Consider the following 22237-nt stretch of genomic DNA (forward strand, 5'->3'; position numbering starts at 1 on the left):
TGGTGCTCAGGGCTAACCTTGGGGCATTTTGGCATAATCAGGGCCCATGCTTCAGAGGAGCCATTGCATGGAATTGCCCATGGCAGGCAGAGTCCTGTGTTGGTCCTGCCACCCACCCTCACCTCCATAGGGCCTGAAATGGGTCACCTGGAAGTAGTTAGTGGTGAAGTCATCATGTCACTACCTACTGTTTCCAGGTATTGTGCTTTGTGCGTGGAACTATCGGTGGCTGCAGCTGCATGGTGAGTGGGAGGGATGGGGAGGTTGTCCCTGGGCTATCAGGAGCACCATCATGGTGGGCAAAAGTTTGGCAGCTTAATTTTTTCCATGCAGTTGTGTACAAAATTTCATCTGCTGAATGTATGTCTCTTGTGCAGGTACTAAAGGCATAGGAGCCAGAGGAAAAGGGTATAGTGGCCCTGTACCTGGAAGATTTTTGTGGCAGGTGGAACTGCGGCAGGTGATGCTCTCCCCAACATGGAAATGTAGTGATGGAAATTCTGCAGTGGCAGGCACAAGGGCACTGCCAGGAAAAAAAAGTGATTGATTTAAACAACATACAATACTCTGCCAGAAAAAAAGGTTGTTTTGATAGCCCACAACAGGCACAAAAGCAGCTTATAAATGCCAATCCATCAACCAGTCATAAAGCCCTGTGTTGCTCATGAGTCATGGCTAGAGGTGTTTGTTTCCAGCGAGGAAGATAGGTTTACATTCAAAGTCTTACTGAACACAATGGGGTTACTTCTGAGGAAGGTAAAGAACACTGTTTTCGAAACAGTGTTTGGAACAATGCACCAAATGATGAACTTTTATTTCCTCCAAGTCCATTTATGAAACAGCTGTACTTGTTGAATTTCTGTTGGTTGTGTAACTCTTAAGCCATTTCTGCCCAATGTTGCATATACGCAACAGGGACCAAATGTGTGAACCTGTGGGCTGGGCAAAAATGGGTTAAAGGCAGGAGTCTATACTAGGAAAAAGCAGCAACCCCATAAATCTAATACTGAGTCTAGTGCTTCCGTACTTTAAAGCAGGGGTGGCCAATCTTCCAACTTTAGGGCTCCTGGACCCTTAACAATTATGTGTGTGTGGGGGGGGGAATTTCAGCAGGTGCAAACAAATTGTTATCTGTGAGGCGACAAGCTGCACCTGCTGAAATTCCCTCTTCTACACAATTGTTAAAGGTCCCCCTAACATTGAGAGGTTGGCCATCTACCTTAATGGAAGCCCTAAGGGACACTAGCCTAAAGCTTTACATTCATTGTATGGTTTACAGCCAAAGTCTTATTGAACACAATGGGCTTACTTCTGAATAAAGTAAATAATCCCATTTTCAAACACCTTTACTTAAAGCTATCTTAAAGTTACCAAAGCTCAATTCACAGCAAAATCTGGCCACTCTGCAGGTACAGGAAGTCTACCTGCATTGGTTTACATCAGCCCAAGCAAGTCTCCTCCTCCCCCGAGGCTTAATTATAATTGTTGTGCGTTAGAGTTCCATCTTCCAGATACAATGAGAATTTAACAAGTTTTGTCTGGAGCCTCTGTTCCTTTTTTCCCCTGCCCTCTTTTCTACTTATTAGTACCCGCTCTCAGGTAGAAGGTAACATTATATTTCCTTGGCTGTGTGTATAAGTGTCTTGATGAATTATAGAGCAGATGGGTCTGAATTATAGAGCAGAAAGCCAGTTTGCAACCAAATACAGGCCTTCGGATAATTGTTCCAAAGAGTTCTAACACTGAGTTGTAGGGGGAGGGGGAAGCTAGAGGAGACATTACTCAGGGGCCCTGCTATTAGCTTCCTTGGTGGCTTAATTATAAATGTTATGCTGTAAGTTAGTACTACAGGGAAGATGTAGTTGCTGATGTGGGGGTGTGGGAGAATCTAACAGCCTCTCTCTGTGCAGAGTGATGTGTACCTGAAGAAGATGGGCTTCAGCCTGGGAAACTGAACAGAGATCCCCATTTTTAGAATACTGAATTAGGTCCAACTTTGATGTGACATGAGAAGCCCACAAATAGGATCCTCCCCTTTTTAAGCATTAATACAGGCTGAAGTAAGGGAACAATCTGAATTAGGATCATGGTGCCAGAATTCCCATGTGGTCTCCCATCCAAGTACTAACCAGGTCTGACCCTGCTTAGCTTCTGAGATCAGACGAGATCAGGCATCTGCAAGGTCTGTTGCTGCATGGTGCTTAGGGAAAAGGCATAACCCTTTTCTCTGATTATAATTCCCTTCCAAAGCTGCTATTTGTCCTATAGGATAGAAATATATTTATCAAATGGGTATCTTAATATTTTGCACCATGGGGCTAAGAACAGCTGGGGGGGGGGGTGACAAAATTTTAATCTGGAAAATAGGGAGGGAGGATAAAACCCTCTCCACCAGCACCATGATCCAAACTGCACCCCACCCCCACAACTATTAGTAACTTTTCAAAGTCAAAGGCTGTGGGAGAGCCCAAAGTTTGACTCTTTTGTACAATGCTTTGTTCAGCAAGAATGCCCACTCAGAGGTTCAGGTCAGCCCTCAAAGTAGTTTTCTCCAGCCCACAGTGAACCTATCAGATTTTGCTCCCAGTACAACAACAACGTTTTGCACACAGCTTTTCTTGCAAAGAAGCAATGAAGCCATGCGGAGTCAGTGTGGAGTAGTAGCTAGAGTACTGGACTAAGGGTTTCCAATCACCCCTTAGCCATGAAATTTACTGGTTGACCTTGGTCACCACCTTGGACACCGGTCACCATCTCTCAGCCTAATCTACCTCACAGGACTGTTGTGAGGATATAAGGAGAAACAAGAAGCTACGTTTCCCTGAGCAACTTGGAAGAAAGGATAAAACAGTCAATAAGTATTTCACGTACATTTTATGGACAGGCAGCCCAATCATACCTGTTTTTCTCACCATAGGATGCAGCTGCCCAAAACAGCCTCTGTTGCATGCTATGCTGGGGGGCAATTGGGAGGGGAAAACAAATGAAAGGTTTTTAAGAATCCGCACTATCTGTGTATTATCAACGTTCAGCAATTGATCACAGAGGCAGACTATAAGAAAAGCGAAACTGTAGCCGCTGACAAATCAAAATATAGATGGAAGCATTAGATACTCAGAGAATGATGCTTTCACAGACAGATGTCTAGGAGTGTTAAGTTGCATGGAGAATTAAGTTGCAACTAGGAGCCGGTTCCTTAAATTTATTGTGCATGTTGCAATTCATAATTACTTTCTGATTTGTATTTAATTTGGATTAAATGCTGAACTTGTTTACCAGTTAGGGTAAGGCGACCAGTGCCTCTTAAAGGAAACCAAGGATTATTGTAGTACTTGGTATATCGTGCAATATTTAGAGTCTGCAATGCCTGAGCAAGCCCACAGACGTCTGAATTAATCCTACCCCCTGATACTGTGTCCTCTCAATGACCCTTACAATCAAATCCTTCCAGACATGTGAGTGCCTTCACTTAAATGTGAAAGAACATTAAAAAAAAAGCCAAACTAAGCTTAAAAAATAATATTAGAGGTTGCTTGCATTTTCTAGGCAGGGAATATTATCTTTTTAGGTTTGAGGAAGAGAGATTTTGAGCAAGAAGCTGTGAATTAGGAAAGGTGGAATAAGCAGCATAGCTAAAGGGGGGCACAGCACTAATTTTGGAAGGCGCTTCAGTGCGCCACGTAAGCTGCCCCCCCCCCCCCGCCAGCATAGCCATTTCTGGTCTCCTCCACTTTTCTCTCACTGCAGGGAATGGCTGCGATGGCAAGGGGGAGGGGCAGGTTGACGTACCGTGAAAAACTTAGTGCTGTGCCCCCCTGTAGCTATGCTACTGGGTGAAATTGACACTTTTCAATGAATTCATTTGCATTGGGGTATGGAAACGTTGGGTCCAAAGAATACTGGGAACTTTCATGCGCGCACAATGACCGAAATTACTGGCACTTTGGCATTTTTGGAAGAAAGAGGAAAATGCAAATATTTATGCAACCAACCTTGACTGTTTCCTATAGAATTAGTGTTTCTTCATAGACAGAAACTATATTGTGCTTGCCAACTTTTTAACTGGATCTGCTGCAGTCCATTTAACAGCAATCTGACATGTAAGTAACACTTTCCTCCCATGGAGAGACAGTGGCGTGAAAAATGGGACAGCTGGGGTTGTCAGATTTTTAACCTGTGCTGGTAGCTGTGCCTTTAATGTTCAGAAATTAGCAAATAATAATAATAATAATAATATACAGTATTTATATACCGCCTTTCTTGGTCTTTATTCAAGACTTTATTCAAGGCGGTTTACACAGGCAGGCTTATTAAATCCACGCAGGGATTTTTACAAATTGAAAGAAGGTTCTTTCTTTCAAGAACCACTACATTCAAGGTGTTACACTCCGATCTGGTTTAACATTCTGGCCTCCATCCTCCCACGCTCCGAGCAGATGGAACAGCTCAGCTGCAGCTTGCCAGCTGCTTCAAGGTCGCACGGTGCCGGTGGCCTCGAACTGGCGACCTTGTGGATGTTAATCTTCAGGCAAATGGAGGCTCTACCCTCTAGACCAGACCTCCTGCCCTGCAAATGAAGTGTTTCAAATTATGATGGTAAACTTTATCACCTGCTTCGTGGCAGAGCAAGCCACTTTCAAAGGCACAGCCTAGCTGAAGAGTCTAGTCCAGACATTTTCAACCACTGTGCCGTGGGGCATTCTGGTGTGCCGTGAATGGTCCCCAGGTGTGCCACGGGAGTTTGGGAGAGGGTCATTCATCAATAGGACCATTGGGGGATGCGAGCCCCCCATTGACAGCACAGTGTGCCTTGTCGATTGTCAAAAAACTAATAGTATGCTTTGACCTTTTTAGTGTCTTGCCAGTGTGCCATGAGATGAAAAAGGTTGAAAATCACTGGTCTAGTCAGTGCTAGGAACTCTTGAAAATGAGATTAGGTATTCACCATTTTGACAAAATGGAGAGTTTATTACTGAAGTTCTTTCTCTGCAGGTGGTCGCAGTCTGCTGTCCACTCCTTAGAATCCTCCCTGACTCTTTGGCCCAGTATAAGTCCTGGAATCGCCAGCCCAGGGCACTCCAGATATTGGCCTGGTCCAATATCTGGACCAGATCAATATCTGGCTCAGTCACAAACACTATATCCTTCCTTTTCCCTCAGATGTGAAACCATAACCGTAAATATAAATTCAATTTAGAACACAATTCTACAAATATGAGAAGAACTAAGAATGATACAGAGAGAATGAGAACTGTTCCTTTGGTCCATGGTTGGCAACCTTCAGTCTCGAAAGACTATGGTATAAGCCTACAGTACCCAGTATTCCCCGGCGGTCTCCCATCCAAGTACTAACCAGGCCTGACCCTGCTTAGCTTCCAAGATCAGACAAGATTGGTCCATAATTCAGAGCTATGAATAGCTTCCTTTAAGTAGCAGAGTTTTGCAAATAGCTTGGAGCACAACAGCTGATCCTTAGATGGTAAAGTTGATTATGGGGGACAAGGATGCTGGATTCAGTGCAGCAGAAGTGTTGAGTGGGATGATGTCATGATTGCGTGTGAAACATCATCATCATCATCATTTGGCTCTGGAGACTGAGGGGCACTATGAAGTCATTTTAATGTAAGACACATTCCTCCTGATTTTATGGTCCTTTCTCTGTGCTGTGATCGCAAAGCCCTTTATTATTGTGATTTGATATACTGAAGGATAAAAGGGCACTGAGTTTGTTTCAAAGCTGGACATTTTTAACAAGCACTTCATCTCCCACTCTGAATGGTTCTATTGTGGCTGTCTTGTATTGCAAATTTCTCTTTTCCACCCAGTTGGCCCAGGAGTAGACCCTTTCAAGAGACATCAGTTTAAACCAGCTTTGCCTGTATGTGTCTGCCAAACGTGATGGCAGAAGGTGCCATGCCTGTGGAACAATGGGGAATGGTCCCATAACTGTGGAGGAACCAAAATGTTTCAAATCACCTCCTTCCGCTGCAGCAATTTGTAGAACTTTCTTGAGGGTCTTTGCTAAACCTCTCAGCCTCCCCATTGACTTGTGGCTAGCATGTGTAATTTTCTGATGTTTGTATCCAAGAGAGGATGAAAACCAAAGAAACTGCAAACTTTGAAAGGTGGGCCATTGTCACTTCTCAGAGAGCTGGTATGCAGAAGATGAGAACATCTTGTTAAATGGGGAGATTACAACAGTGCCGACGTGGTTGTGAACATTTCCACCTCTGGCAATGGCTATAGTCATCCACAACAACCATGAGATGTCCTCGATTGGGGAGACCTCAGAAATCAACCCTGACTTCTTCCACCCATGGTGATGGAAGAAGGGACCTGCAGTGCTGCAGAGCAGTTGCTGCTTGCTACAATTAGCAAAATTTTACACACTATTCAGCGAGTATGTCAGTCCCAGGAAATCATACCTTCTCTCTCAGCAGAACTTTAATTTTAACTACTCCTTTGCGAGTAATTTTAACTACTCCTTTGCAAGTTTCATGAGCCAACTCAGATGCATAATTCCATAGAGAATGTGGGATAATGTTTAGTATTTTTACAGGCCTGATTCTTCTATGATTTGCTGCGTTTTGCTCTTTTTATCTGACTTTTTAGCTGACTACTGTTTTTATGGGTATCTGTTAATGTGTTTTTAATATGTTTTTATTTGCGGTTAAATTATGTTTTTAATCTGTTTTTAATATGTTGTAAGCCGCCCTGGGTCCCTTCGGGGAGAAGGGCGGGATATAAATAAAGTTTATTATTATTATTATTATTTATTATAACCAAACAAGTGCCTTGAAGAAGAGGTCATTCTCTGTAACAGTAAGTTCAGTTTTTACATTGGCACTGTGGTTTTCAAACTCTCCAGGAGTTTGAAACCTGTAGTAAGTTCTTACGAGGGAGGGAAGGGAGGCAGTGGGGGTGGGGGGAAGGCAGTGATGCAATCCCCAGGGACTGGGGTGCACCCACCAGTCCCTGCAGCAGCCTTCCTGGGGTGCGGGGAGCCCTGCAGGATCCTGGGGATCGCGCCGCTGCCTCCTCCCTGCCTCCTGGCTGTCCCTGCCCCTTAAGGGCAAAGAGGCCAGAACCCACAGGCTGGGGCATCGTGACACCCCAGTCTGAAAACTGCATTAGCAAAGAACTGCTCATGTCTCAGAAGTCAAATTGTTTAGAATTTAAGAGGTCTTTCCACTGGTCATTGAAGACTGACTTGATGATCAAAGCATGAGTCAGCACGTGGAACAGTAAAGAGAGCATTTTGAGAATGACATGCGGGAGAAGGAAATTGACACCTCCCTCTAGTTAGTTAGTAGCTTAGTAAGGGCTAAGGGTGCAATCCTAACCCCTTATGTTAGTGCTTTCCAGCACTGACATAAGGGCAATGCAGTTCCAAGGTAAGGGAACAAACATTCCCTTACTTTGAGGAGGCCCCCCTGTGAGTGACACCCAACTGCAGGATGCAGCACATGTCCCATTGGCACCGCTATGCCAGTGCTGGAAAGCACTGACATAAGGGGTTAGGATTGCGCCCTTAGGGCACAATCCTAACCAAGTCTACTCAGAAGTAAGTCCTATTTTGTTCAATGGGGCTTACTCTCAGGAAAGTGTGGTTAGGATTGCAGCCTTAGTTAGTATAACGGTTATGTAGGTGTGAGAGCTTTGTTGGCATATGCAGTGGTGGAGATGTGACCTTGTGGATTTATCTGTGTGAGAATGGCTCCTAGACCAAAGAGGCTGGCACCCCCCAGGGGTTTAGGCTTCCTGCCTGGATCAAGGCAGGAGATGACAGCATCACTTGAAAGGGCATTCTTTAACTCAGTAAAAGGAGTTTGATGTTTGTCCGACCATTCCCATGTCTGATTTTTTTTTTTTTAAGATTCTGGTGAGATAGTGGCTAGACTGTTATGAATCGGTCATAAAAAACTGTAAGACTTAATAAACTGCAAACATCAGTAGGGTTAGGCATTACTGTGAATAGTCAAGACTTTGTAGGCATCAGCTGTAACACCAGCTTTGAATAAGCTGTATCCAAACAATTTCACAGCAGGTTTTTTGGAACTCACATTTGCTTCTGTTTGGGGTTAGATTCTCCTCATGAGGTCATTGTAAGAATGCTGCAAGATGCATATCATGCTCTTCAGATGTGGTCCCAAATATCGTCACTTGCATGGGAGCCCAGCTAGAATTTCACGGATGGTATTGCCAAAGCTGAAGAAATGCCAAAACTCAGATGCTTGCAGTGGTGAAGCCCATATGGGGTTGAAAAGTTTATGATGTGTCTGTAGGCAGGACAGAGCTCCAGTTTGTGGCAGCTCACTATGAGGAGTTTGGAGAAGAATTTTTCTCGTTAGGTCTGCAATAACGTTGTCCACAGCGAGATGGCTGTGCCTGACTGGGTAAGTGCATTTCCACACAAGTCTGAATTTTGCCAGGTTCTTTAGATTTGGGTGTGTGTGTGACCTGCTATTGGAGAGACCCAAGGGGTGGGGCCTTCTGCTTGCTCAACAATATCAAGCTCTTCCAAGTGTTTTAGTAGTCAGTGGCATAGCTACAGCGGGTGCAAAACACAAAATTTTGCAGGGAATGGCTCCAAAGGGGAGGAGGACAGGCCCCTTGCATGCTGCTGTGAAGTTCCCTGCAAAATTTAGAGTTCACCCCCTCTAGCTATGCCACTGTCAGTAGTTCATCTTCCACCAGATTTCTGATGTGGAAGAGCTTCTGGCTGAACAAGTATCATAATGTGATGTTTCACTTACTTCCATGTTACTGTCCATGAACTTTCTAGTTCTTTCAAACATTTTTCATGAACCTGGAGACTTTAAGTAAGCCCATCAGGATCCAGTCTATGATGGTTTTGATAGTCCTGATGCTCTAGCTGCCTTGTGTAATGGAAGATCAGAAGATCATCAGGTGGATGATGTGGTGTTGACAGCGATTCCATGTTTTGACAGCTGGTTGACAGCTCTGGGAAGGGCAGGGCTGGCTCCACAGCTGTAAGCAATCAAGGCCAATGGGACTCTGATGGACATCTGAGCTTCATTTGACCTTGATGGGACTTTGAATGGACATGGACTGAAGAGATGGCTCAGCTGAGCCTAATTTGGACTTAACGAGGTAGCTCACAGCTGAGCTGCATTTGGACTTAACAAGGGGCTGAAGGATAAAAGGTAGCTCCAGAAGGACCAAAGGGGAGGAGAGTGGGACGCTGACCCAGAGGGAACCAGACCTACAGGAGGAGAGGACTGCCAGGACCCTGCTGGAGGAGACACTCTGCTGGAGAGAACACTGCTGGAGAGGAGGAACTCTACTGCAGAAGACTGGACCAGGAAGACTGGACTGTGCTTTGGAGATGAGATTGGACTTGAACTGGAGGCTTCAGACCTTTACCCCCTGAGTTAAGTGGAGTTTTGGGGAAGGAAAGCCTCTGGACAAGAGGACTTGCAGGGAGTGTCTGTGTTTGTAGCAATAAATTCTTGTTAATTGCTCAAACTGATAAGGAGTTCTGTATTCATTTCTTTGCATACCGCAGCTGTTGTTCTTGGGAAAGGGGGATGTTAATTAGCCAAAAAGCGGGCGAAGGGAGTTGGAATATTTGGACGGGACACCTTGTAACTAATTGGCGTATCAGGCCCATAGGTCACCAGATATACTGAACTTATAACAGACTGGTTACTGAAAGCAAAAAGAGCAAAACACTACACATTGGTAATGGTTCTAGATTTCCACAGGCATCTATCTTCACTCTTGCAATATGTAGTGGCAGTCTCTGAGGGATTGCATCGACCATGTGCTCCGGACCATCACATTCACAGATGCACGAGCGCCAATCCAAAGTTGTATGTGTCCTTGCATGAAAATATGGCTGCGTGGGAGACCCTTTGGCTTGGAAGCAGTTGTCTGTGTGGAAAACACTTTATGGCTGTATAAACACTTGATCTGTCTTCCTCCGGCGGGTCAGCCTGAAGGGCGTTTGCTCAGCTTCCAGCCTCCGTAGCATGCCAAGAACTCTCGAAAATGACACTAAGCAAGCAGAAAAAGCTTTTAAAAATGCAAAGTTTTATTGCTGAGATTCCTTCTTTGCAGATGACCATTGCGCACACTGCTGTCCACCTTTTTTTAAACCTTCCCTTCCCAGTATAAGCCTTGGAGGGGACTTGGGCTGCTCAATCTCATGGAGGGCTTATGACAGTGGATCTCCCAATCTGCCATGGTAAATCTTCTTGCAGCATCATAAATGACATGCTGTTGTCATGCTCTGCAGGGCTGCCAGCATAAATGGCCCCGAGGTTCCTTGGATACACCAGTGCCACCCAGACACTGTTCCCGTGCAAGGAAGGTGGTGGCAGGGGCAGTTCAGGGGAGGTTCAGAGTGGGTCAGATAGGTGGTGATTCAGGAGGTGGATCCTGGTGGCAGCAGCGCACATTAGGATCTATCCCTGTTTTCCTGGCCCAACACACGCCCTGCCTCTCCTCAGACTTACACCAGCTGGCATAGGTCCAAGGAGACCCACTGACTGACGGCCAGGCGGCCTATGGCAAAGTAAGTAAAAAATACCTCTTTCAGGCTGTCTAGTTGCCCCCTCCCCACATTGAATGCAGTGTGAGCTCCAGCAGTGCAGCTGCATCATGTAGGATGGTGGGGGATAAGACTGGGGCCTTTGTGACTAATCTTGGGTACCTCAAAAACCGGCCTGGATAAAGAAATGGATCATTCACAAACAAAGAGATGGCAACCCTAACCAAATAATAATAAAAATAATAATAATACAGGTATTTATATACCACCTTTCTTGGTCTTTATTCAAGACTTTATTCAAGGCGGTTTACATAGGCAGGCTTATTAAATCCCTGTAGGGATTTTTACAATTTGAAAGAATGTTCTATCTTACAAGAACCACAACATTCAGGTGTTACATTCTTGATCTGGTTTCACATTCTGGCCTCCATCCTCCCACGCTCAGAGCAGATGGAATAACTCGGCTCAGCTTGTCAGCTGCTTCAAGGTCGCACGGTGCCGGTGGCCTCGAACTGGCGACCTTCGGATGTTATCTTCAGGCAAATGGAGGCTCTACCCTCTAGACCAGACCTCCTGCCCAACACTGTCTTGCTTTCTAGAATAGGTTACCAACTCCTTGGCTGGCAGGCCCCTATGTCTTCAACGGGCATAGGATAAGCACAAGTTCAAAAGCAGGCTTTTTTATTGGTGTGGAGATGTCATCCAACAGATAACAAGCTGTGGAGTTTGAAGAAAAAAGTCAACCCACATCTTGTACCCTAAAAAAAAAAAAAAGAAGAACCTGACATTGGCCCTTGGAGACAAACAGAATGGCTTTCATGGTCTCTTATAACTTCTTTTCACAGACAGGGTGTTTATAAGCCCGGGGAGGGGGGAGTGTTGGTTTCTTGTTAGCGTTGTTAAATTGTGGAGGACAACTGTCAGCTGCCGTATGTCAAAATATGCCCTGACCTCCAAGAGCCATCAATAAATGAACAATTTCTTGAAACTAAAGTTTAAAAGAAAAAATAACTGTGTAATGTTTTAGGAATAATTAGACTGAAAAGTAGTGAACTGCATCTATAGTGCTGTCCTTAGACTGATGGGAGTATTTTTGTTTGGCTTAATCTCTGTTTATTTTTGTGCGTTTAAAAAAAAAATTGTGAATGTAGTGTGTTAGGTTGCTTTGGAACAGTTTCTTCTTGGCAAACTCCATAAAAATCATGTGTAATAAAAGAAGAATTTGCTGCCATATAGGGCAAACATCTATTTATGGTTCCCACTCTGCCATGGGCATGTTTGGCTGGCTTCTTTCTCAGTCTTAAATTTAGTAGCTGTTATGAAAACCTGCAGTAAAGGTTCAACTGATTTTAAAAATCTAATAAAAACATAACTAACACAAAGAAACGTGAGTGCCCTTTGTGCATGACTCTTCAAATGCTTCATCTTTAGTACGTCCCTGCTGCATGTCATGCAGCCTACAGCACAATCCTATACATGTCAACTCAGAAGTCTTATTCCTCTCCCTCTCCTTGTGCAGTGGTGACGCTGCCCCTCTGACACCTGGGGCTGTGACTATCTGTGTCATCCCCCTGGAAGCGCCTGAGCTAGAAGTAATTATGTTGATGTGATGATGTCACCACCAATTACTTCTGGGTTACGGCTCTCAGAGCAGCTCCCAACCACTCCAAGTGCCCATGGGGAGGGGGTGCAGGAGAAGGTACCATGGCAGTGAGGTGTCCTTGCTGCTGCAGTACCTTCTCCAACACCCCCTTTGTACCATGGGCTGGGAGACGTGGTGGACCATGGTCTTTTGTCTTGGGATCCACCATCAGGGTGCAGGTTAGCATCCCCTTCAGGCGTGGCACCCAGGGCAAAGTACCCCTCTCCCCATAGCTACACCACTGTTCTTGTGTACTGCCATCAGCACAAACACACTGTCTCTGTAAATGAAACCAGAGGTCCTGCACTTCTGTGTTTGAGAGTAGCACACAAGGAGCATAGTAAAGGTTTGGGTTGGTGGTGTTTTTTTTTTTTTTGTGCAGAAGAAGTGGATCTGAGACAGCATTAGGTGGTATTCAGGCTCATGCCACTCCACAGAAAAAGTGGGTTTTAAGGAGGAAGTTGAAGGAGGTAAGAAGGCCTATTCAAGTGTTACTGCAACTGTGGAATGCCCAGTTATGGCAGGAGTGTGCTTGGCAGTGGCATAGCTAGAGGGGGTGCAAAGCACTAAGTTTTGCAGGGAGCCTCACTGCAGCATTCACCTCTGTTTTGCTCCCACCACCTGGAATGCTTTCAAAGGTGAGGGGGAGGGGCCTCTTGCACGCCACGTTGAGGTTCCCTGCAAAACTTAATGCTTTGCACCCCCTCTAGCTATGCCACTGGTGTTTGGCAAGCCTTGCCCCCAGCTGCCAGTGCTCTCTGCAGCCAAACACTGTATCTGGGGGATTAGGGGTGGAACTGTGGCATGTCTTGGTGCAGGACAGGGCTTGGTGGCAGACGCCATTTCTTTTAGCTGCGAACGCTGGCCACGTTTACAAGAACACTGGCATAAAGCTAGAGCAGTGGTTCTCAAACTTTTTAGCCCAGGACCCACTTTTTAGGATGATAATCCGTTGGGACCCACCGGAAGTGATGCCATTAACCTGGAAATGATGGCTGTAAGTGACATCACCAAGCAGGACAATTTTTTAACAATCCTAGACTGCAATCCTATCCATACTTACCCAAGAGTAGGCCCCACTGATTATCATTGTTTAAAACATATACATTGTAGCCTGTTAAAAGTACAGATCTCCCCAAATGCTGTCACATACCATGTTGGCATCAAGTCCAATCGTTTTCAAACTTTTAGCATCTGGACCCATGTTTTAGAATGAGAATATGTCAGGACCCACCAGAAGTTATGTCATGACCAGAAGTGACATCATCAAGCTGAAAATTTTCAACCATCCTAGGATGCACTCCTACCCACCCTTATCTAGCAGTAAGTCCCATTGACTATCATTGTTAAAAGCATATACATAATAGCCTGTTAAAAATACAGATCTGTAACATTTCCCCAAATGCAGACACATACCAGTCTAATATATTAAAAATAAAATACTGAAATGAATGGGGAGCCACCTGAAAATGGCTCGCGACCCACCTTGTGGGTCCTGACCCACAGTTTGAGAAACAGTGAGGTCTAATAAACTAAAAATAATGTATTGTAATGAATGGGGACCCGCCTGAAATTGGCTTGCAACTCACCTAGTGGGTTCTGACCCACCATTTGAGAAACACTTAAGTCTAATAAACTAAGGGTACAATTCTAACCCCTTATGTCAGTGCTTTCCAGTTGCCAATGGAACACGTGCTGCATCCTAGTTAACCCCTGCTAACTGGGTAGGAGGCACTTTTTAAGTGGGTGCTCTTCTTTTATTTAGTGGGGGAAGAGTAACTGGCCCTCCTCACCCCAGCAGTGTCTTTTCTAGTGGCTGTTGCTGGTGTTCGTTTGCATCCTTTTAGATTGTGAGCCCTTTGGGGACAGGGAGCCATTAGTTGTTTGTTTGATTTTTTCTGTAAACTGCTTTGTGAACTTTCCATTGAAAAGTGGTATATAAATACTGTTAATAATTAATAATAGTGGGTCCTGACCCACTGTTTTGAGAAACAATGGGCTAGAGAAGTGGCATTAGACAGGTGGTCTGGGAGGGTTCCAGGATAAAGGTGAGAAGGCAGGTGGGGTCTGGGGGAGCAGGAGCCCTTCAGGTGGCTGAAGATGGTGGCGCTTGGCGACCATGCAAGTAGGCACAGCATCACCTGCAGCCGTAGATTATTGCAGGTATGCAAATCATATACAGCAGCATTGCATGCAGCTCATGCAAAGCACATACACGGGCAGGGACCCAGCTGGGATGCAAATGAGCCTCGCCTGCTTTGACAGAGGAGGGGGAAGTGGCTGCCCCCAGCCTGGCACCGCCTTCTGCAAGAAGGCGATCGGTTTGCACAGCAAGCCCCCCCCCCCCGGCAGGCACCGAGGGATGGGGGGCGATGACGTCGACAAGAGCCTCAGAGGGGACCGGCCCAGAGCATCATGACATCACCATGTCAGCTTCGCATCGTGCTCCGGCTCAGGGATGCAGAGACCTCCGTGTGCGCGCGGTGGGGAGGAGGCAGGAGGGCGTGCGCTGCACGGTGGCCAATGCAAATCAGGGGGAAGGGAGCGCAGTTGCCTGCCCTGATTCCGGGAAGGAGCGCTGCGGGGAGGCCCCGGGAGCGTCAGAAGGCTGCGACTGGGTCTGGGAGGAAGCAGAGCCACGTGTCTGAGCCAGGGATCTGCCCACAGCTGGGCATCTGTCGTCATTTCTCGCAGCCACGTGGGAGTCCTGGAAGGTAAGGCGTGGGAAGGGATCGCAGAGATGCTCCTGCCTGGCTAGCAGTGGCTGTGTGTGCTGGCAAAACCCCCTTTCGTGCCTTTGTGTGCTGCCTTCAGGAATTGTCATGCCATCCATTTTTTTTTTTTTTGCAAGCTACATATATATTTTTGAGTTGCCATGTATTTCGGTTACTTCTGCTCCTGTGCTCTGAACCGCAGTCTGGAGCCCAGGAGCCTGACAAGTGAAGCCTTTTCCCACCCACTGGTGTCAGGAACCCAGGCATCGCCCCTTTACTTCAGAATGCCAGGTGCAAGGGAGGATGCACCGGGATGCAGGTCTCTGGTTGTCTTGAGTGCACCCAGAGGCATCTGGTGGGCCACTGTGGGGTACAGCAAGTTGGACTAGATGGGCTTTTGCCATGATCCAGCAGGGCTACCTCAGAATGCCAGGTGCAAGGGAGGGCACCAGGGTGCAGGTCTCTGGTTGTCCTGTGTGCTCGCTGGGGCACCTGGTGGGCCACTGTGGCATACAGGAAGCGGGACTAGATGGGCCCCCTTTGACCTGATCCAGCAGGGCTACCTCAGAATGCCATTGAAAGGGAGGGCACCAGGGTGCAAGTCTCTCCTTGTGCTTCCTGAAGCATCTGGTGGGCCAATGTGGGATACAGGAAGCTGAACTGCATGGGCCTTTGGCCTGATCCAGCAGGGCTACCTCAGAATGCCAGGTACAAGGGAGGGCACCAGGGTGCAGGTCTCTTCTTGCCTTGAGCTCACCCAAAGGCATCTGGTGTACCACTGTGAGATCCAGGAAGCGGGACTAGATGGGCCTTTGGCCTGATCCAGCAGGACTTTTCTCATGTTCTTATGTTAAAAATACATTCTTACCACTGGTACCCTTCAGCTGGGTGGCCCATGTATCTAACTTATTCCATTGTTTAAGTCCAGTGAAGGGTGTGGAGAGGGATATTCTGGTGTTGCACAACACCAGAACCAGGGGACAGCCACTAAAATTGAGCATCGGGCATGATGGGCATGTGCAACCTCCTGGTTTTAGAAATAGGCTACCCCAGAATGCCAGATGCGAGGGAGAGCACCAGGATGCTGATCTCTTCTTGTCTTATGTGCTTCTGGAGGCATCTGGTGGGCCACTGTGAGATACAGAGAGCTGGACTAGGTGGGTCTTTTGGCCTGATCCAGTGGGGCTGTTCTTATGTTCTTAAGTACATGTCTGTTGTCAAGCTGTTCTCAGAGGCACAAGAGCCCAGCCACTGAAAGAAGGTGGCAATCCTATTAGACTCTAGTAATTCCTAGCAAAAAATGCCTTCTCTTTCCACCTTCAAGGCTTGGGTTTTTTAATTCCATTAGCTTGTAAATAGATTAAAGTCATTTAACTCAAAGTGCAGATTCGCAGCTTTTTTTAGCTTTTCAGAATTAACTGCACTTGGGTCTCAATTACTTTCTAATAGTGCATATGTTAGGAACTCAGGCAAGGAGAAGGACAATGTACCTTCTCCTCCTGGGCCTTCTTAAGCAAAGACAGAGCGCTCAATGAATGGAATCTAGTAATTGTTACATTAAGAGCTGGGTCCTAAGTAATGCATTTAATTTTCAGGGCTTGGTTTTCAGTGCTGGGTCTTGAGATACAAGATCTAAAGATGATAAGCAGGTACGGCTGTGGAGCATGTGCAGAGTGACTTTCTTTGACACTGTAATGAATTGCAACAGGCTTCCTACATATCTTGGAACATATACATATACACACATATAATTATTATATGTACACTCACACACATATATATGTGTGCGCGTGTGTGCGCGTGTGTGCGTGTATATATATATATAAAATTATTATATGTACACTCACACACACATATGTGTGTGTGTGTGTATACACACACACATATAACACACACTCACTCCCGAATTGGCCTTTTCAGCCACACTAGACGATGTTCCAAAACCACCTTTCAGAGCGCGATACCATAGTCTCTCGAGACTAAAGGTTGCCAACAACATAACACACATATATAACACATATATACACATATAACACATATAATTATTTATATAGCGCCATCTACATACATGGTGTTTGTCAAAGATTGGGGGGACAAGTCCCAACCTTTGAGGGGAGTACGCCTTATTGAACTAAGGGTGCAGTCCTAACCCCTTATGTCAGTTCTTTCTCGCACTGGCATAGCAGTGCCAGTGCGACATGTGCTGCATCCTGCAGTTGGGTGTCACTCACAGAGACCTCCTCAAAGTAAGGGAATGTTTGTTCCCTTATCTCCTTATATCCCTTATTGTTTGTTCCCTTATCTCAGAGCTGCATTACCCTTATGTCAGTGCTGGAAAGCACTGACATAAGCGGTTAGGATGGCACCCTAAATGGAACTTCTGAGTAGGCATTGCGTAAGAAAGTAGTGCCAAAAGCTTCACTGCAAAGGTTTTAAGAATGAAGTAAGAGAGGAGTTGTTGCAAGAGGCAGTTCCAGGCAGGAGCGGCAACAAGAGAGAAAGGGTAGGGACATTTGAGTGGTTGATGGTATCTTGATTTGCAAGACAGAGATGTGCACATGTCATGATTTCCAGGGCAGAAGGCCCAATGTCCAAACAAGAGAGATAGTTAGAACCCCTAACATCTCCCTTGAAAACCTGCAGCATTGACATTTAACCCACAACAATGCTGTAGCATTAAACTCTTGTGTTATGTATAGTGAAAGCTCAATTTAACAGACTTGGGAAACAATGGATCTTTTCTGCTCCATGCAGAACTAGCCATGTACATTTTGCATGTGCATGTCACTGTTGACTTCAGCGCATTCTGATATAACAGAGCATTCAGTGTCAGAGACCCCTTCCGCACATTTGTCTGTTAAATCAAGATTTCACTGCAATGAGGTCTTCCACTGAGCCTGTGTAATGCCTGTTACTCATCCCTTATTACTTAGGGTGCTTCCTAGTCCAGTTCTTCCGAGTCCAGTAGGAGCTACTACTACTCATTCTGCCAAATTCACAGAATGGAGGAGATTTGGGGCACAATCCTATCCAACTTTCCAGCACCAATGCAGCCATGCTAGCAGGGCGTATACTGCGTCTTGCCGTGGGGGGGGGAGGCACACAGAGGTCTCCTCAAGGTAAGGGAACATTTGCAACCCTACCATGGGGCTGCATTGCAGCTGCGTCAATGCTAGGAAGTTGGATAAGCCTTATTCAACCTTAGAACTCATACCTCTGTAGGAGGAGGGTTCAACTACCACAGTCCTTGTCCTTCAGGATCAATTGTCCTTAACTCTGAGTCCTGTGAGTGTAGAGAAGGACAGCAGGTGCTGCCGCCACTGTAACCTTGGTCCCTTCAGAACAAATACAGGCAAACCCAGCGCACAAAATCATCATTGAAGCTAAAACCCATGTTTCCCCTGAAAGCCTAGTCAACAGTAAAAGTTTCATTTGCAATAAAAATATCAGACTGAAATCCATTAAAAGCCAAGCAGAAGAGATGTGTTTTTAGGGACTGCTGAAAGGCAGGCAATGTGGGAACCTGATGAACCTCCTTAGGCAAAGAGTTCCACTGGTGCAGTGCCACCACTGAAAAGGCCCTGGCTTTGATGCTGCCTACTAAATTTATGTCTATAGCAAATCAGAGCAGGGACCAGAAGTATGGTATGTACAAAGACAAGCTGCACTGTCCCAATCCTTGTAGGGCTTGAATTGGGCCTGGAAATGAACTGACAGCCAGTGCTGTTGGTATTGTTGTTGGCAACCTTCAGTCTCGAAAGACTATGGTACCGCGCTCTGAAAGGTGGTTCTGGAACTAGTGTGGCTGAAAAGGCCAATCCGGGAGTGACAATCCCTTCCACACTGGGAGCAAGTGCAGTCTGTCCTTGGTCTGTCTCCCTGGCTATGGGCCTTCCTTCTTTGCCTCTTTGCCTCAGACTGTTGGCAAAGTGTCTCTTCAAGCTGGGAAAGGCCATGCTGCACAGCCTGCCTCCAAGCGGGCCGCTCAGAGGCCAGGGTTTCCCACTTATTGAGGTCCACTCCTAAGGCCTTCAGATCCCTCTTGCAGATGTCCTTGTATCACAGCTGTGGTCTACCTGTAGGGTGCTTTCCTTGCACGAGTTCTCCGTAGAGGAGATCCTTTGGTATAAGACACGCATATTGTCTGTTGGTTTTTGGCTGTTGGTATAAGACACGCTGTTGGTGTCTTGGCTGTTGGTATATCGCAGCTGTGGTCTACCTGTAGGGCGCTTTCCTTGCACGAGTTCTCCATAGAGGAGATCCTTTGGTATAAGACACGCATATTGTCTGTTGGTGTTTGGCTGCTGGTATAAGACACGCATATTATGGTCTGAATGCCTCATGCTTGTCAGCAACCTGGCTGCTGCATTTTGCACCAGCTGGAGTTTGCAAACTATCTTCAAGGGCAGCTCCTGTTCGGTAGTCCAGCCTGGATGTAACCAATGTGTGGATGAACGAAGCTAGATCTGACTTCATCAGATTGGGCTGAAGTTGATAGAAGGTGCTACTGGCAACCGCTGTCACCTGGGCATCTGGAAGTGAGATTAGTTTCTAGTTCATGGCCTCAGCCTAGCTTTTGTGCCGGATGTTTTCCACTGAATTATGAATTGCAATTATAGATAAGGACCTGGGATTTTAATTGCATCTACACCCGCAAATAACCTTTGGACCAGCCTTAAATGATACTCGCAGATCACCCAGGCAGTATCAAGTGTGTGCTGCTTCATGGTGCAAAAGTCTTTTGAACAATTATGTTCTTGTTGCCCTCCCTTTCCCACAGAGGAAACAAAATACAAATAAAGAACTGATCTTTGAATGGCTCTGCACCACAGAGTACCCCTTGGGCTATCCTGGACTATATGTCCAAACCACCGGGGTTTACTTCTTCTGTGAGTCGTTTGTGTTTGTTGTGGAAAGGCTGTTTTTGCTTGTACAGGTCCAGCCTTGTTATACACGGATTTTTTATACGCGGATTTGACTCAACCCGAATGGCCCCCTGCAAATGAGAAGGAATGTGCTGATCCCTGGAGAAGGGAAAAAATGAATCCCTTTAAAATACTGTTGTAGAGAGAGACAGTCATGCAAGCCATTACAGGTATAACCTAATCATCCATAGATTTTTCTCTCTCAATGCAATAAGAAGCACCCTTTAAATTAAAGGAAAACAATCGTTTAACAATGAGAGGGGGAGGGCAGTGGGCTAACAATCCATCAATCATTCTCTCTCTTCAGGCAGCTTCACTCCAAGACCCCTTCCTTCCCCCTGAGCAAGTGAAAGATACTTTGCATTGGTGAAGGGAGGGGTCAGAGTGAAGCCTTTCTAAGCACCCTGAGAGAGACTCATTGTTAGATTGTCATCTTAATGACTCTGTCTTAACATCACAAAGGTCAGCAAGGCTGTTTTTTAATCACTCCAGGGAAGGAACTTTGTTTTTCAAATTGATTTGCTATAGTGCCATTTTTGCCATCCACATGAGTTCTGAGAACAGAACCCTCAGGAATGAGACTCACAGCCCAATCCTATCCACACTTTCCTGGGAGTAAGCCCCATTGACTCTAATGGGACTTCTGAGTAGACCTACATAGGATTGGGCTGTCAACCTGTAGTCTAATTCATTCCTATTTTTAAGCCATCTCTGCTCATAATACTTTACGCCAATGATTTTCAATCTTTTAACACTGGGACCCATTTGTTAGAATGACAATCTGTTGGAACCCACTCGAAGTGATGTCATGGCTAGAAGTGACATCATCAACCTATATGAACAAATTAAACCAATTAATTAAGGCCCCAGTCCTAACCCACTTTCCAGAACTGGCATAGCTGTGCCAATGGGACGTGTGCTGCATCCTGCAGTTGGGTGGCACTCACGGAGGCCTCCACAAAGTAAGGGAATGTTGATTCCCTTACCTCAGAGCTGCATTGCCCTTATGTCAGTGCTGGAAAGTGGTTTAGGATTGCATCCTAAGTAAATTAAAAGTTTACAATAAGTATAAGTTTAAAAATTTATTTAAAATACTCTCCTAACTTTCCCACAGTTGCTGTTCACAAAATTTCCCAAACATCCCAAAGGCTGGAATCCTGTCCACACTTACCTAGGAGTAAGTCCCATTGATTATCATTGTTAAAAGCATATACGTAGTAGCCTGTTAAAATCTGTAGGCATCTGTTAAAATCTGTAGGTGAGGCAGCTTGAGTGACATTGGGTTTCAGCCTAACCTACTTCATAGTGATGTGGCAAGTTTAAAATGTGTGTGTGTCCTGAGCTCTTGGGAGAAAGGGCAATAAGGTTGCATTTTAGTTGGAGGTGGACTAAGAGGTTAAAGGCACAGGCTTTATGGGAAAAATTTATTTTTGAAGAGGGATCGGAAGGAACAAAGAGAAGCTGCACAACGTAAATGTTCTGGGAAGGAGTTGCAGACAATGGGGGAAGCAGGAAAGGATGGGCGGCCTGATTCTCAAGTGTGTTTCCTTCCTCCTTAGCTATAACTGATCTGCCCGCTACAAGATCATCGTAATGAGTTTTCTTGAATACAGAGACACCATCCAAGAAGGGGATACAGCTATTGTCTTTTTGGGCCATGACTCAATGTTTCCAGTGAAAGTGCAGCGTGGTGGTCAAACTCAGACTAAATACGGTGTCATAAGACACTCCTCTGACCTCATAGGAAAGAAGTATGGCTCCAAGGTCACCTGCAGCAAAGGCGGTTGGGTGTATATTCTCCATCCAACCCCAGAACTCTGGACTGTGAATTTGCCTCATCGAACTCAGATTCTGTATTCAACGGACATCTCACTCATCACCATGATGCTTGAGCTGAAACCAGGAAGCATCGTCTGTGAATCGGGTAAATGTTTCTTCTTGCAAAGCGTGTACAATTGTAATTTAAAAGGCTCTGTGTTTACTGCTAGTCTGTTTTTATGGTCCTCGCAATTGGTTGCCCCAGATCCAAGAGGAAGAAACGTGCACATCCTTTTCTCCCTGACCCATGCCCCAGCTGTTGTGTTGAATATAGTCTGACCATATCTCCACCCGTGTAGCCTTGGTTCTTGGATGAAGTTTTGAGTGTAGGGCAGACTTGCACCCAGTACCTCTTTATGGGTGTATTTCTGTCTATTGACCTGGAATCATTGTTTTGCGACCATTGTTTCTGTGAGTTGGGGCACATCCTCAGAGGCAGACCCCCATCCCTGGTGCTCCCTGTTTACCATTATGGTGCTTGAGGTGTTTGTGGGGAGAATCTTTAGGAATGGAAGGGACTTGTTCTCCAGCCTAGGATATCCCTGTATTGAATGGATTCACTTTTTTCATCTCTGTTAGCTATATTGATAGGTGCCTGGGCCAGTGTGAACTGAGATACTTT

General features: G+C 45.8%; 1 protein-coding gene across 1 annotated transcript in view; it reads left to right on the forward strand.

Moving 5' to 3' along the window:
* The first annotated feature begins 14778 nt into the window (after positions 1-14778).
* The window catches only part of TRMT61A (tRNA methyltransferase 61A), a 52672-nt gene continuing 45213 nt past the window's right edge, over positions 14779-22237 (forward strand). Inside the window, exons 1-2 of the mRNA XM_066612292.1 lie at positions 14779-14872; positions 21357-21721. Coding sequence (XP_066468389.1) covers positions 21391-21721 — 331 coding nt within the window. The 5' untranslated portion in view covers positions 14779-14872; positions 21357-21390. The remainder of the gene's footprint in view (positions 14873-21356; positions 21722-22237) is intronic.

The sequence above is a fragment of the Tiliqua scincoides genome, chromosome 1, assembly GCF_035046505.1.
Source record: "Tiliqua scincoides isolate rTilSci1 chromosome 1, rTilSci1.hap2, whole genome shotgun sequence".
Lineage (NCBI taxonomy): Eukaryota > Metazoa > Chordata > Lepidosauria > Squamata > Scincidae > Tiliqua > Tiliqua scincoides.